Raw genomic sequence first — 17,013 nt, forward strand, 5'->3', positions numbered from 1 at the left:
GCATTATCATCTGTCAGTGGAGTTCCCTGCTGACAGCTGAATGCAAACAAAACAATTGCCAGCAATGGAAACTTCCGAAAAAAACTGTGTGGGGAACCCCATGCCAACATTATTTTCAAAAATGGTGTGGGGGTTCCCTCCAAAATTAATACCAGAATCTTATCTGAGCATGCAGCCTGGCAGGCCAGGAAAGGGTGGGGACGAGTGAGCATCCCCCTCCTGAACCATACCAGGCCACATGCCCTCAACATTGGGGGGGTGCTTTGGGGTGGGGGGTCAAGGACCTCCTAGGGTTTTGGGGTCTGCGGGTGGGGGGCCTATCCAAATATGGAAGTCCCCTTTAGCAAAGATCCCAGATCCCGCCCCCCTCATGTGAATAATTATAGGGTACATTGTACCCCTACTCATTCACCAAAAAAAACAGTCAAAAATCAATAAAAACAAAAAAAGTCTATTGTTGGAAAAAAAAAAAAAAACAGAAGTAAATTCAGCGTCAATCACAATGAACTCTGTATCTTGGTGGCTGCGCCCCTTAGTTTATTTAGAGGTGGGAGGTGGCAGAGTTGTCAGATGATGGAAGCCAGCGTCTGGTGCAGGTCTTTTTTTTTTTTTTTTTTTTTTTTTGGGTTGGCGGCCTCCATCGTGAATGACACTGGATTTACTTTGAGGGACATTGTTGTTTTTTTTTTTTTTACTAAAGGACTTTTCAAAAACTATATCTGTGTTTTTATTGATTTTTGAAATTTTTGTGGTCAATGAGTAGGGGTACCGCACACTCATTCAAATGGGAGGGTGGGATCTGGGGCCCTTGTTCTCATCAACCCCAAAGCACCCCCCCCATGTTCACCCCCCCCATGTTGAGGGCATGTGGCCTGGTATGGCACTTGCTCCCCCCCTCTTCCTGGACTGCCAGGCTGCATGCTCAGATAAGGATCTGGTATGGATTTGGGGGGGGGGCCCTACGCTGTTTTTTTTTTTTTTTTTTTTTTCGGAATGGTGTTCCCCTTAAAATCCATACCAGACCCAAAGGGCCTGGTATGGATTGCGGGGGGGGGGCGCAATGCTCCTTTTGTTTCTGAAGTTTTCTTTGCCGGCAATTGTTTTGTTTACATTGAGTTGTCAGCGAGGAACCTCGCTGACAGCTGATGACTCATCCGTTGTTAAGGACGCAGCAGCTGGCGCTCGGTATAAACGCTAGCACTTTTTAAAAATTTTTCTAAACACTGCAAAAACGCCAGCAAAAACTAATATTAGAGGGTTTTTTATCCAGCGGTTTTTCTAGTGGTTTTGGAACTGCTAGTGTGAATGGACCCTAAAAGTCCACGGGTTAGGGGGTGCAATTATTGCACTATTGCATTTTTTGCTTTGCTCCAGGCGCTGACAACCCATGCTACGCCACTGGCCACAGCTGCTGGTTTCCCTACTTTTTTTGGGGGGTTGCAAATAGCTGGTCTTGCTTAGGGCGCAAAATAGTCTAGCACCGGCCCTGTCTACACCCCACTGTATTCCCCTACCATATATGAATATACATGTAGACTTTAAACCCCTAATAATCAGGCACTAGATTTACAGCTCAATCTCTAGACCATTCCAAAAGGCCATAGATCTTCTGCTTATTTTTCACCCGTATCCTCACTCCGCTGCTGAAAACAATTTCCCACAGCTCTTCACCACTTTCATATGGCGCTCATATAGCAAAATGTACATTCTTTTTACAGGTAGGTCAAGTAGCGCTGTAGGTTTTCAAGGGTGCTTCCTGTTTAAAGTTTTCCTCAATCCTCCTCTCTTATGGTAACCAGTAGACATGTGCAATTCCTTTCGGTCGGTTTTGTTTTTTCGGAGATTCGACGTATCTGAATTTCCAGATAACAACAGTAACAAATTTTGTTAAAATTTGTTTCATTTATTTGTTTCTAAGAAATTCCAAATTTTCAGAATGAAAAGCTGTCACTCTCTTCATTGGTCAGATTGATAGCAGCGGGAGCCATTGGCTCCCACTGCTGTCAATCAAAAGCTGTGACACGGGAACAGGGGAAGGAACCGAGTCCCACTGTCTGTGTCAATAAACGCAGCAGCGGGACTCAGGAGCGAGCCCGCACAGGTGCCCCCATGGAAAGCAACTTTCCGTGGGGGCACCAATGAAGAGGGGCCTGGAGCACCGGTGGGGGACCCCCGAAGAAAAGGATCGGGGCTGCTATGTGCAAAACCATTGCACAGAGCAGGTAAGTATAGACATGTTTGGTATTAAAAAAAAATGAAATGTTTACAACCACTGAGGAACTGGTGCAGAAAGGAGGGTTTTGGGTTTCTGGAAAACTGGGCTGACCTCCTCAGTCAGTTACCGGCTCTTTAGTAGGGATGGGCTGTCCCTCAATGGAGAGGGTGCAGCTCTGTTGGGGGAGAGAATGGACAAAAAGTTGGAGGGGCTTTGAAACTTGGTGGCGGTAAAAGCATTAGTGGTAATATAATACCTAAACCCAGGCATATGATTAATGCCGCTAGGCTATGCTTACCGGTCCATTAGAAGTCCAAATTACCCCCTTCTATGAAGGAATGGACATTCCAAATTAACCACATAGCAGCGATAGAGGAGCTGATTCACACCGCACAGGATAGAATATTGCACTTTTCGACTACATGGACTCCCTGGCTTGAATATTGGAACTCACAATGATATCAAAAGCTGGCACAGGAAAGCACTTGACATTTATATTCCGGGTCTATGCCCCTCCAGTGATATGGACCCAGAGAGCAATAGAACCTGTACATTATATGCAACACCCGGGGGCACCTGGAGAGGGTAGCTGGTGGCTTTTTCCATCCCCTCCCCACACAGCCCCCTGGCGGTCTGCACCTCCCCTGGAGGTCCACCTCCTCCAACCACCCCCCCACCCACCTCTCTACTCTGTTCTCTCTTTTTTTCTTTCTTCCCCTACCCCCCTTCTACATTGATTTACTTCTAGGAAAGAGCTGGAGTAGCGAGATGACATAGAGTCAGATGCTACTCGCCCTCAACATAGGGGTAATAGCTCCACTTATGCTCCCTTACTGGCCCTCAACACACAGTAACACTAATAAGCTATAGAGCATTCCAGCATCACCGCCCTACTTGAAGAGGCCCTACCATAATCAATAGGAAACATGGGGCTAGTTTCCTACCAGATCTACTAGGGAGGGCACGTGAGGGGCACCAAATGATGGTTCATTTGTTTATAACTGTTTGAATTATAATGCCTTCTTCATGACAAATGCACTTACTTCTATATGCTCTGCAATGTACTTTCTGTATTTCCTATGAAACTTTTCAAAAAATAAAAATAAACTTTTTGTGGGAAAAAAAAAAAACCTAAACCTTGGTTGGATGGATTGGCAAAACATAATCACAGCCTTAAAAAAAGGAATAAGGAATTAATTTGCACCCGTACAAAACTGAGAGGTATGTTTACAAATGCCAGCAGCCTAGCTAACAAAATGGAAGCATTGGAGCTGCTGCTACAAAAGGAGGATTTTGCCTTTGTGGGAATATAAGAAACTTGGTTTGACAGCTCCCATGATTGGTCAGCTTAGAGATGGGCTGGACACCCCCCCCCCCCCCCAAACATAGCAAAAGTTCAGGACCCAAACTGTGAACCCCATTTGAAGTCTATGTAAACTTAAAAAATCAAAGTCCCCATTTTGAAGGCTTATATGCAAGTAACTGGCCATAAAAAGGGTATGGGGGCCCCGGGTACCCGGGTACTGCCCTGGGGGACATGTATCAATGTAGAAAAAACCTTTAAAATAGATTTTTTAAAGGAGTAGTGATTTTAATGATTCTTAAAGTGAAATAATAAAAATGAAAAATTCCTTTAAAATATAGTACCTCGGGGGTCCTCTTAGTCTGCATGCAAAGTGGAGCATTTGTACCATGTATAGAACCTGCTGCAGCAAAACTGACATTTATAAAGATAAAAAAATGACATTTAAATTGCCGGAAATACAATAGCATTGCCAGCAATACAAACATGTTAAAAAAATGTCACGAGGGGATGGGACCACCAGGTGACATCACCAGGTGGCCCCCACCCCTTACCTTTTTAAGAACTGTCAGGTGGCAGCGCCTGCACATGGCGGTTAGCATTTCTCACGGCAGAGCGTTTTTTATTCTATTTTTTCAGGTCCGGCGGTGCAGTGGGCATCATGATTTACAAAGGATATACAGTGGGGGACATTGTTTTTTATTTTTATTTGTCAAAAACTGCCTCTTGTCACAAAAAACAATGTCCCCCCAATGTAGCTCCATCGTCAGTCACAACAACGACGCCACCACCGGACCCGGAAAAAAAAGTGCTCCACCGAAAGGGCTTGGTATGGACTGGGAGGGGGGTGGACCCCCACGCTATTTGTTTTTTTATATTGCTGGGAATAGCTTGCAGCCGCAAAGTCCCACGGAGCTGATGCGAGTGCCCGGCGGTCGCGATTACCGCCAGGCTCCCGCGATCGCTCGGGGCACACAGAGAACCGGGATCTGTGTGTGTAAACGCACAGATCCTGGTTCTCTGAGGGGAGAACAGACAGATCGTCTGTTCATACAGAGTATGAACAGGGATCTGTCATCTCCCCTACACAGTCCCCTCCCCCCTTCAGTTAGAACATACACTAGGGAATACATTAACCCCTTGATCGCCCCCTAGTGACATTTTTACAGTAATTAATGCATTTTTATAGCACTGATGGCTGCAAAAATGCCAATGGTCCCAAAAATGTGTCAAAATTGTCCAACGTGTCCGCCATAATCAAAAGTATGGTGTTAATACCGCGCCAACCCTAAATGAGAAAAGCAGCCAGCACAACTATCGAACAAATTGTGTAGTAAAATGTGAATATAAAAGTGTGGCGCTAAAAGAAAAAAGAAAATACAGAAAGTAATCAGAATATGTGTCTAAATGTAAGAAGTGCATTAAACACTAATGTGACATTCAAAACAATTAAATGATATATATAGTGAAACCTATATCTATATGCAACAATGCGACTGTACCCAAACTCTGAGTCGCACGTGTCACTTTATGACATATGTGAAAAGTGAAACATCAATATTCCAACGTGCAAAATAGCTAAGTGATATTAATTGTACCAAAATGTGCAACGTAAAGTCACGGAGAGTCTCACAAATTCAATAGAATGTTAAAAATAAATAACCTGTATAATGGGTTAACATAATACATAGGTGTGAGCTCCCAATGAAAAATGCAACAAGGTGAGTGTAAACAGTGATGAAACAAACAAAATATAAAAAGAAATAAATAAATATAAAAATAAGATCTATATGAGTTCTCTATATATGAACATGACAATATAAACAATATGTGCCCAATATGCTGGATAACAAAAAACACAAATGAAATAATGTTCATACAAGTGGATGTGCAATAGTGTTGGTATTCCGGATCTCTATATGCTTCTCAAGATGTTCTACGGTAAAGCCGCTATTCTGATTATTGCCTTACTATTAGATCACATCAAAAGGTGGAGAAAGATGGAATACTCTTGTCAGCAATGGTGGACCCACAAGTCATGAGCGGTGGGTCAAACGAGTTTGTACCGCCAAGCGGTGAATGTAGGTCCAGTCCAAATCGATGGAAGATTCCAGCTGGAATGAGGGCCGGAATGTCGCAGTCCCGATAAAAAGCGCAGATCGCCGTCATTACTAGTAAAAAAAAAAATTTATAATAAAAATGCCATAAAACTATCCCCTATTTTGTAGACGCTATAACTTTTGCGCAAATCAATATACCCTTATTGCCATTTTTTTCTTTTTTTACCAAAAATATGTAGAAGAATACATATCGGCCTAAACTGAGGAAAAAAATAGTTTTTTAATATATTTTTTGGGGGTATTTATTATAGCAAAAAGTAAAAAAAAATTGAGTTTTTTTTTCAAAATTGTCGCCCTTTTTTTGTTTATAGTGCAAAAAATAAAAACCGTAGAGGTGATCAAATACCACCAAAAGAGAGCTCTATTTGTGGGAACAAAAGGACGTCAATTTTGTTTGGGTGCAACGTCGCACGACCACGCAATTGTCAGTTAAAGCGATGCAGTGCCGAATCGCAAAAAGTGCTCTGGTCAGAAAGGGGGTAAAATCTTCCGTGGTTGAAGTGGTTAACCAGTTGCCGACCGCCGCACGACGATGTACGTCGACAGAGCGGCACGGGCAGGCAAAAGGGCTTACCTGTACGTCCTTGCCTGCCCGCGGGTGGGGGGTCCGATCGGACCCCCCCCCCCCGGTGCCTGCGGCGGTCGGCAAATCTCCCCCGGCGATCGGTGGTGAGGGGGAGGCCATCCATTCGCGATCGCTCCCAGCCAATGGGATCATTTCCCTGCCTCTGTATTGTACACAGAGGCAGAGGAAATGATGTCATCTCTCCTCGGCTCGGTATTTTCCGTTCCGGGCCGAGGAGAGAAGACTGTAATGTGAGTGCACCAACACATACACACACAGTAGAACATGCCAGGCACACAAAACACCCCGATCCCCCCCCGATCGCCCCCCGATCCCCCCCCCAATCACCCCCCCCGTCACAAACTGACACCAAGCAGGTTTTTTTTTTTTTTTTTCTGATTACTGTATTGGTGTCAGTTTGTGACAGTTACAGTGTTAGGGCAGTGAGTGTTAGGCCCCCTTTAGGTCTAGGATACCCCCCTAACCCCCCCTAATAAAGTTTTAACCCCTTGATCACCCCCGTCACCAGTGTCGCTAAGCGATCATTTTTCTGATCGCTGTATTAGTGTCGCTGGTGACGCTAGTTAGGGACGTAAATATTTAGGTTCTCCGTCAGCATTTTATAGCGACAGGGACCCCCATATACTATCTAATAAATGTTTTAACCCCTTGATTGCCCCCTAGTTAACCCTTTCACCACTGATCACCGTATAACCGTTACGGGTGACGCTGGTTAGTTCGTTTATTTTTTATAGTGTCAGGGCACCCGCTGTTTATAACCGAATAAAGGTTTAGCCCCCTGATCGCCCGGCGGTGATATGCGTCGCCCCAGGCAGCGTCAGATTAGCGCCAGTACCGCTAACACCCACACACGCAGCATACGCCTCCCTTAGTGGTATAGTATCTGAACGGATCAATATCTGATCCGTTCAGATCTATACTAGCGTCCCCAGCAGTTTAGGGTTCCCAAAAACGCAGTGTTAGCGGGATCAGCCCAGATACCTGCTAGCACCTGCCTTTTGCCCCTCCGCCCGGCCCAGCCCAGCCCACCCAAGTGCAGTATCGATCGATCACTGTCACTTACAAAACACTAAACGCATAACTGCAGCGTTCGCAGAGTCAGGCCTGATCCCTGCGATCGCTAACAGTTTTTTTGGTAGCGTTTTGGTGAACTGGCAAGCACCAGCCCCAGGCAGCGTCAGGTTAGTGCCAGTAGCGCTAACACCCATGCACGCACCGTACACCTCCCTTAGTGGTATAGTATCTGAACTGATCAATATCTGATCCGATCAGATCTATACTGGCGTCCCCAGCAGTTTAGGGTTCCCAAAAACGCAGTGTTAGTGGGATCAGCCCAGATACCTGCTAGCACCTGCGTTTTGCCCCTCCACCCGGCCCAGCCCAGCCCACCCAAGTGCAGTATTGATCGATCACTGTCACTTACAAAACACTAAACGCATAACTGCAGCATTCGCAGAGTCAGGCCTGATCCCTGCGATCGTTAACAGTTTTTTTGGTAGCGTTTTGGTGAACTGGCAAGCGCCAGCGGCCTAGTACACCCCGGTCGTAGTCAAACCAGCACTGCAGTAACACTTGGTGACGTGGCGAGTCCCATAAGTGCAGTTCAAGCTGGTGAGGTGGCAAGCACAAGTAGTGTCCCGCTGCCACCAAAAAGACAAACACAGGCCCGTCGTGCCCATAATGCCCTTCCTGCTGCATTCGCCAATCCTAATTGGGAACCCACCACTTCTGCAGCGCCCGTACTTCCCCCATTCACATCCCCAACCAAATGCAGTCGGCTGCATGAGAGGCATTTTTATGTCCTCCCGAGTACCCCTACCCAATGAACCCCCCCAAAAAAGATGTTGTGTCTGCAGCAAGCGCGGATATAGGCGTGACACTCGCTATTATTGTCCCTCCTGTCAATCCTGGTCTTTGCATTGGTGAATGTTTTGAACGCTACCATTCACTAGTTGAGTATTAGTGTAGGGTACAGCATTGCACAGACTAGGCACACTTTCACAGGGTCTCCCAAGATGCCATCGCATTTTGAGAGACCCGAACCTGGAACCGGTTACAGTTATAAAAGTTACAGTTACAAAAAAAGTGTAAAAAAAAAAAAAAAAAAAAAACACAAACAAAAATATAAAATAAAAAATAATAGTTGTCGTTTTATTGTTCTCTCTCTCTCTATTCTCTCTCTATTGTTCTGCTCTTTTTTACTGTATTCTATTCTGCAATGTTTTATTGTTATTATGTTTTATCATGTTTGCTTTTCAGGTATGCAATTTTTTATACTTTACCGTTTACTGTGCTTTATTGTTAACCATTTTTTTGTCTTCAGGTACACCATTCACGACTTTGAGTGGTTATACCAGAATGATGCTTGCAGGTTTAGGTATCATCTTGGTATCATTCTTTTCAGCCAGCGGTCGGCTTTCATGTAAAAGCAATCCTAGCGGCTAATTAGCCTCTAGACTGCTTTTACAAGCAGTGGGAGAGAATGCCCCCCCCCCCCACCGTCTTCCGTGTTTTTCTCTGGCTCTCCTGTCTCAACAGGGAACCTGAGAATGCAGCCGGTGATTCAGCCAGCTGACCATAGAGCTGATCAGAGACCAGAGTGGCTCCAAACATCTCTATGGCCTAAGAAACCAGAAGCTACGAGCATTTCGTCGGATGTAAATAGCGCCATTGGGAAATTGGGGAAGCATTTTATCACACCGATCTTGGTGTGGTCAGATGCTTTGAGGGCAGAGGAGAAATCCCCAATTTTTTCAAAAAAGAGTACCTGTCACTACCTATTGCTATCATAGGGGATATTTACATTCCCTGAGATAACAATAAAAATGATTAAAAAAAAAAAAAATGAAAGGAACAGTTTTAAAATAAGATAAAAAAGCAAAAAAATAATAAAGAAAAAAAAAAAAGCACCCCTGTCCCCCCTGCTCTCGCTCTAAGGCGAACGCAAGCGTCGGTCTGGCGTCAAATGTAAACAACAATTGCACCATGCATGTGAGGTATCACCGCGACGGTCAGATCGAGGGCAGTAATTTTAGCAGTAGACCTCCTCTGTAAATCTAAAGTGGTAACCTGTAAAGGCTTTTAAAGGCTTTTAAAAATGTATTTATTTTGTTGCCACTGCACGTTTGGCACAATTGTAAAGCATGTCATGTTTGGTATCCATGTACTCGGCCTAAGATCATCTTTTTTATTTCAACAAACATTTGGGCAATATAGTGTGTTTTAGTGCATTAAAATGTAAAAAAGTGTGTTTTTTCCCCAAAAAATGCGTTTGAAAAATCGCTGCGCAAATACTGTGTGAAAAAAAAAATGAAACACCCACCATTTTAATCTGTAGGGCATTTGCTTTAAAAAAATATATAATGTTTGGGGGTTCAAAGTAATTTTCTTGCAAAAAAAAAATAATTTTTTCATGTAATCAAAAAGTGTCAGAAAGGGCTTTGTCTTCAAGTGGTTAGAAGAGTGGGTGATGTGTGACATAAGCTTCTAAATGTTGTGCATAAAATGCCAGGACAGTTCAAACCCCCCCCCAAATGACACCATTTTGGAAAGTAGACACCCCAAGCTATTTGCTGAGAGGCATGTCGAGTCCATGGAATATTTTATATTGTGACACAAGTTGCGGGAAAGAGACAAATTTATTTTTATTTTTTTTGCACAAAGTTGTCACTAAATGATATATTGCTCAAACATGCCATGGGAATATGTGAAATTACACCCCAAAATACATTCTGTTGCTTCTCCTGAGTACGGGGATACCACATGTGTGAGACTTTTTGGGAGCCTAGCCGCGTATGGGACCCCGAAAACCAAGCACCGCCTTCAGGCTTTCTAAGGGCGTAAATTTTTGATTTCACTCTTCACTGCCTATCACAGTCTCGGAGGCCATGGAATGCCCAGGTGGCACAAAACCCCCCCAAATGACCCCATTTTGGAAAGTAGACACCCAAAGCTATTTGCTGAGCGGTATAGTGAGTATTTTGCAGACCTCACTTTTTGTCACAAAGTTTTGAAAATTAAAAAAAGAAAAAAAAAATTTTTTTTTTGTCTTTCTTCATTTTCAAAAACAAATGAGAGCTGCAAAATACTCACCATGCCTCTCAGCAAATATCTTGGGGTGTCTACTTTCCAAAATGGGGTCATTTGGGGGGGGGTTGTGCCACCTGGGCATTCCATGACCTCCGAAACTGTGATAGGCAGTGAAGAGTGAAATCAAAAATGTACACCCTTAGAAATCCTGAAGGCGGTGATTGGTTTTCGGGGCCCCGTACGCGGCTAGGCTCCTAAAAAGTCCCACACATGTGGTATCCCCGTACTCAAGAGAAGCAGCAGAATGTATTTTGGGGTGCAATTCCACATATGCCCATGACCTGTGTGAGCAATATATCATTTAGTGACAACTTTGTGCAAAAAAAATAAATAAATAAATAAATTGTCACTTTCCCGCAACTTGTGTCAAAATATAAAATATTCCATGGACTCAACATGCCTCTCAGCAAATAGCTTGGGGTGTCTACTTTCCAAAATGGGGTCATTTGGGGGGGGTTTGTGCCATCTGGGCATTTTATGGCCTTCAAAACTGTGATAGGTAGTGAGGAGTAAAATCAAAAATGTACGCCCTTAGAAATCCTGAAGGCAGTGATTGGTTTTCGGGGCCCCGCAAGCAGCTAGGCACCCAAAAAGTCCCACACATGTGGTATCCCCATACTCAGGAGAAGCAGCTAAATGTATTTTGGGGTGCAATTCCACATATGCCCATGGCCTGTGTGAGCAATATATCATTTAGTGACAACTTTTTGTAATTTTTTTTTTTTTTTTTTGTCATTATTCAATCACTTGGGACAAAAAAAATGAATATTCAATGGGCTCAACATGCCTCTCAGCAATTTCCTTGGGGTGTCTACTTTCCAAAATGGGGTCATTTGTGGGGGTTTTGTACTGCCCTGTCATTTTAGCACCTCAAGAAACGACATAGGCAGTCATAAATTAAAGGCTGTGTAAATTCCAGAAAATGTACCCTAGTTTGTAGGCGCTATAACTTTTGCGCAAACCAATAAATATACACTTATTGACATTTTTTTTACCAAAGACATGTGGCCAAATACATTTTGGCCTAAATGTATGACTAAAATTGAGTTTATTGGATTTTTTTTAGAACAAAAAGTAGAAAATATCATTTTTTTTCAAAATTTTCGGTCTTTTTCCGTGTATATCGCAAAAAATAAAAACGGCAGAGGTGATCAAATACCATCAAAAGAAAGCTCTATTTGTGGGAAGAAAAGGACGCAAATTTCGTTTGGGTACAGCATTGCATGACCGCGCAATTAGCAGTTAAAGCGACGCAGTGCCAAATTGGAAAAAGTGCTCTGGTCAGGAAGGGGGTAAATCCTTCCGGGGCTGAAGTGGTTAAGCATCATTAAAACCACTGCTCCTTTAAAAACAATAATTAAAAAAAAAAAAGTTTGCATTAATGCATGTCCCTCAGGGCAGTACCATATCCTTTTAATGGCCAATAACTTGCATATAAGCCTTCAAATTGGGGACATTTGATTTTTCATGGTCGGGTGCCAAAGACCTTAATAGAGTTTGTGGCTTGGGACCAAACTTTTTCCGTGTTCGGGAGTTCTGGTGCGAACCGAACAGGGGGGTGTTCGGCCCATCTCTATTAGCAAACATAGTATACAGGGATACGGTAAATGTTTCTGAACATGCACACCTACACAGATTAAACTGGATGGATTTGTGTTTTTATTCAACCTTACCAACTATGTAACGATGAGTTTTAATGTAATCTTGGCTTTCTGTTGTTAGAATGAAACCAAGCCTGTGAAGATGATGTCCAAAAAAGCCAAATTTCCAATGACCTATGTGGGAGATTTATTCACAAAAGTTATTGAACTGCCCTATGTGAATAATGAGTTGAGTATGTTTATACTGCTCCCTAATGATATTCAGGATGAAACCACTGGCTTGGAAAAGGTAAGAAACTTCTTCAGTGTAACCTCTGTTGAAGTACTTGACTTTATATGAAGGTTTAAGGAGCACTTTCTAAGATTACATTTTTATTGGATGTTCTTATAGAACCGAGTCAAGTTTTTTTTTTTTTTTTTCTTGTTTTGGATAGAGTGTAGAGGGATTAGAAATAGTGGCAGCTGGTAACGTTTTAGGATAAGGGGTGGCAGACCCCGCCTTTCCTTATTGACCCGTCCCACTTATCATAAGCCCCACCCCTTATATAGGTCAGCATTACAGGTAGAGTATATAGGTCAGCATTACAGGTAGGGTGTATAGGTCAGCATTACAGATGGGGTATATAGATCAGCATTACAGATAGGGTATATAGGTCAGCATTGGGTATATAGAGCAGCATTAAATATAGGGTATATGGGTTAGCATTGGGTATTCAGGTCAGCATTACAGATAGGGTATGTAGGTCAGCATTGTGTATATGGATCAACATTACAGATAGGGTATATAGGTCAGCATTGTGTATATGGACCGGCATTACAGATAGGGTATATAGGTCAGCATTGGGTATATAGCACTGACAGCGCTCCCCCCCCCTCCCCTGTGCGGGAGGTCTGAAACTTACCGGGCTGTGGTGTCCTCTCCTCTTGTTGTGTCTCCTCCAGTGTGCAGGCGGCGGAGGAGTCCGCTCCTCATGCTTCCTCTGCTCTGTGTCTCCTCTTCCGCCAAAGCGCTGGTCATCCAATAGGATCGCCCGGCGCTTTGGCCAATCGGAAAACAGGTCTCACTGTCCTGCCTCCTGATTGGCGGGCAAGCACTGTAGTGTGAAAATTCATTCGCTATGGGGTGTGGTCAGGAGATGAAAGAGGAGTGAGGACTTGTGCTATCAGAGCTCCTGATGTCCTCCAGCAAACTAACTGCCCTTTCGGTATGAATACCACAAGAAGGGGGAAGGAAAAAGAGAAGCATACAGCAGCAGCGACACTTCAACCAGAGATACAGAGCTACTTTCTAGGGACAAGATCCGCCAGCCTACGGAACCGTACGACGGGGGCTCAGTCTGCCTCCTATTCGGAAGCTGTAATGGCTGCTTTACCAGCGTCAACTCCCGTAGTGGCTACAGAAACTATCTGTGCTTCTATCATACAGCAGACTACACAGGAGCAGAGACAACAAGTTGGTGCACTGATACCTACCGTGGAGGGAGAAATCAAGGCCCTTAAAGCTCTCCTCCAGGCATTACCTACCCGTACTGATATGGAAACACTGATCCTTCGCATGGAGGAGACGCATCGTAAAAACTTTCAAACTATCCAGGTAGAGGTACAATTATTGACGGAAAGGGTCCCTACTGAAGAAACAGCATCAGCCCTGCTGAAGAGGAGAGTGGCTCAGCTGGAGCAGACAGGATCAGCAAGCTGTACAGGCTCTTGCACTACAGCTGCACCTGGAACAGCTTGAGGACTGGAGCTGTCGTAACAGGCTGAGAGGGGTTCCAGAAGATACAGGTGAGGAAACTTTACAACCTATAGTATTGAAAATATGCCAACAACTGGCGCTCCCGGTGGCCCCCCAGGACCTCAAGTTTGAGAGGGTTCATAGAGCGCTGGGTCCCCGCTCCACAGATTTAAAAAGACCTAGAGACATTGTATGCTGTATGCTTCGCTATACACACAGAGATCATTCTACGCAAGGCATGGGAGCTGAGAGAGATTATTTTCAAAGGATCCCCTGTAAAAATATTAGCAGATATATCGAGGAATACTTTGCAAAGGAGAGCATTGCTACGTCCATTACTAGACAAGATTAGGCAACTAGGGGGTACATATCAGTGGGGGTACCCCATCTCGTTAACCGTAAGGAAAGGCCACTCATCTTTTTTCTTGTCTAGCCCAGCAGACTTACCTGGGCTGTTTTTCTTTCTGGAGACAGAGGCAATTACCATTCCCAATTGGCTAAAAGCAATCCCGGGACAAATACGATGAAGGCCTGCTGAACTAAGGAGGCTAGACCCAGAATTTCAAGGATTAAAAGAGCAAAGAAATAAACAAGAGACTCTGGTAGAAAGCTAAAAATGGAAGAGACATATGGAAGGACTGTGAGGAAACTATTGAATTGGAGGGGGGGAGGGAGAGGGAGGGGAAGAGAAGGGAAAGGGAATTTTTTTGGGGGCCAAAATTTTACCCCCCCCTCCTTTTTTTTTTTTTTTTTTTATTTATTTTTTTTTTTTTGCGTGGAGTAGATTATTAGGAAATCTAGATCCATATGGATAAAAGGGGCTCCTATTTTCATTTTATTTGTGTTTTTTCTTTCTTTTTTTTCTCTCTCTCTTTTGTTCCCCCCCCCCCTCATTTTTTTTTTCAAAATTTTCCTCCCCTATGTAAATAAAATAAATGAAAAAAGGGCAACAATGATAAAGTTGATATTGAAATTTTGTGTCAAAACTGGTAAAAGACATTCTTTTTTTTTCTTTTTTTTTTTTTTATTTATGCTGGAGGGCAAAAGTAGAGAGCCCCACAGCTTGGACATCTCAGACCACCCTCCCAGTTAGGCCTGCGCCTACATGGTCTGGTAAGACCAGAAGAAGGTGCTTGCCTGAGGGTAATTAGTGGAAAAGAGGAGTGATATCTTCCCTCCCCCCCCCCTTTTTTTTTTTTCTTTTCCTTTTTTTTTTTTCTTCTCTTTCTCCCTTTCCTCTCCCTTCCTTCCCCCTTCCTTCCCCCTATTTTTTTTCCCTTTCTCTCCCTTACCCTATTCCTAAAATGGCACTGGATAGTATAGTAGTGATGTCTCTGAATGCTAAGGGTCTTAACATACCCGAGAAACAACGTATGCTACTACACGATCTGAAACATTTCCGTGTTGATATAGCTTTTATTCAAGAGACACATTTCAAGACAGACAGATTTCAATATCTCCAAAACAGATTTTACCCATTGACATACCATGCTACTAATTCGATGGCTAAATCAAAAGGGGTCTCAATATTAATTTCTAGCAAAATACCTTGGCGCCATCAAATATCATTGATCGATCCTACGGGACTATATATTTATATAAAGGGCCTCCTGGGGAACAAGCAGATGACACTGGCAACAATCTATACTCCCAATGAAAATCAAGCCTCTTTTTTAGATGAGGCATTAGAGAAGCTTCTAGATTTTGCAGAGGGGCAGTTGATACTAGGAGGAGATTTTAATATACCTTTGATACCATCGACAGATACATCCATGGGATATCATCCATTGCTCCTAGCCAAATGAAATGTACTGCAAAATTATTTCATAAAGCTCAGTTGATTGACGTATGGAGATTGCAACATTCTGGGGAACGAGATTACTCATTTTATTCACCCCCACATAAAATCTACACCAGGATAGATTATTTTTTGATTCCCCATACCTGTTTACATGCAGTCCAGGCTACATCCATAGGAAATATTACATGGTCAGACCATGCCCCTGTATTCCTGACTTATGATCTGACAGGAGCTCAGACATCTAGACATCGCTACTGGTGACTTAACAAAAGTCTTTTACAGATACCAGAAGTCTTAGAGGACGTGATTAAAGAGTTGACATGGTACTTTCAGATGAATGCCAAATTGTGACCCAGGAATTTTATGGGAAGCACGTAAGTCAGTTCATAGAGGTGTTTTTATTAAGCATGGGGCTCGTGTTAAACGAGAACGAACAAAACAGCTTACAGAATTACTTGGTAAATTAGCGATTGCGGACTCTAGTCATAAACATGCTCCTAATAAGACTCTAGAATCAGACTTGGTGGTACTGAGGAAGCAAATTACCGACTTGCTTCAATACAAGGCGAAAGCAGCGTTACAGTTTTGCCGTAAGGTGAACTACGAATCGGGTGATAAATGTGAGAAAGTATTGGCAAGAAAAGTGAGAGAACATAAACTGTCAACATATATCCCCCAAGTTGTCAATGGGAACGGCCAAAAAATAAATTTACCAATGCATATCTCCCAGGAATTTAAAGAATTTTATTCACACCTTAATGATCTAGCATTACCTATACCGCCTCGATCTGCTATAGGTGAATATATTCAATCATCTCAAATGCCGTCCTTAGCCCATGAGATATGTATGGAAATAGATGCCCCAATAACATTGTTGGAACTTCAACAAGCGTTAGGGTCCATGAAATCAGGGAAGGCCCCGGGTCCGGATAGGTTTACTGTACAATACTATAAAAGACTATTTGAAATATTAGGCCCACGCTTGATTAATCTATTTGGTTCGATCGACTCTGGATCTTCATTCGCTAGGGATACCCTAGGAGCCCACATCACTGTGATATATAAAGAAGGCAAGGACTCTACCTTGTGTGGTGGCTATAGGCCTATCTCACTTTTGAATGTAGACCTTAAGCTTTATACTAAAATCTTGGCTACCTGACTGTCAAACCATTTACAAAAATTAATCCACTTAGATCAGGTTGGATTTATCCCGACACGTGAAGCGACGGATAGCACTTCTAAAGTGCTGAACCTACTTCACGTGACCAAGTCCACGAAAACTCCATGTGTCTTTTTAAGTACAGATGCTGAGAAAGCATTTGACTGAGTAAGTTGGCCATTTATGCTCATTTTGGACTTGGGGAGGTGATGATGAACTGGATAGCCAAGATATATTTAAATCCGACCGCACAGGTTAAGGTGAATGGGGTGCTCTCAGAGTCTTTTATAATTAGGAATGGTACCAGGCAGGGATGCCCACTGTCCCCTCTTTTATATGCCCTTACCTTTTCTTTCCATAATCAGGCTAAATCAGGATATACAAGGAGTGACAGTGGGTAATAC

General features: G+C 43.3%; 1 protein-coding gene across 2 annotated transcripts in view; it reads left to right on the forward strand.

Annotated features, from left to right (window-relative positions):
* Window positions 1-17,013, forward strand: part of LOC141144864 (leukocyte elastase inhibitor-like) — a 168,404-nt gene that overhangs the window by 126,770 nt on the left and 24,621 nt on the right. For both annotated transcript variants that reach the window (XM_073630949.1, XM_073630948.1), the window contains exon 6: window positions 12,036-12,203. In XM_073630949.1, the coding sequence (XP_073487050.1) occupies window positions 12,036-12,203 (168 nt within the window). The remainder of the gene's footprint in view (window positions 1-12,035; window positions 12,204-17,013) is intronic.

Source organism: Aquarana catesbeiana, linkage group LG05 (genome assembly GCF_042186555.1).
Source record: "Aquarana catesbeiana isolate 2022-GZ linkage group LG05, ASM4218655v1, whole genome shotgun sequence".
In the NCBI taxonomy this organism is placed as follows: Eukaryota; Metazoa; Chordata; class Amphibia; order Anura; family Ranidae; genus Aquarana; species Aquarana catesbeiana.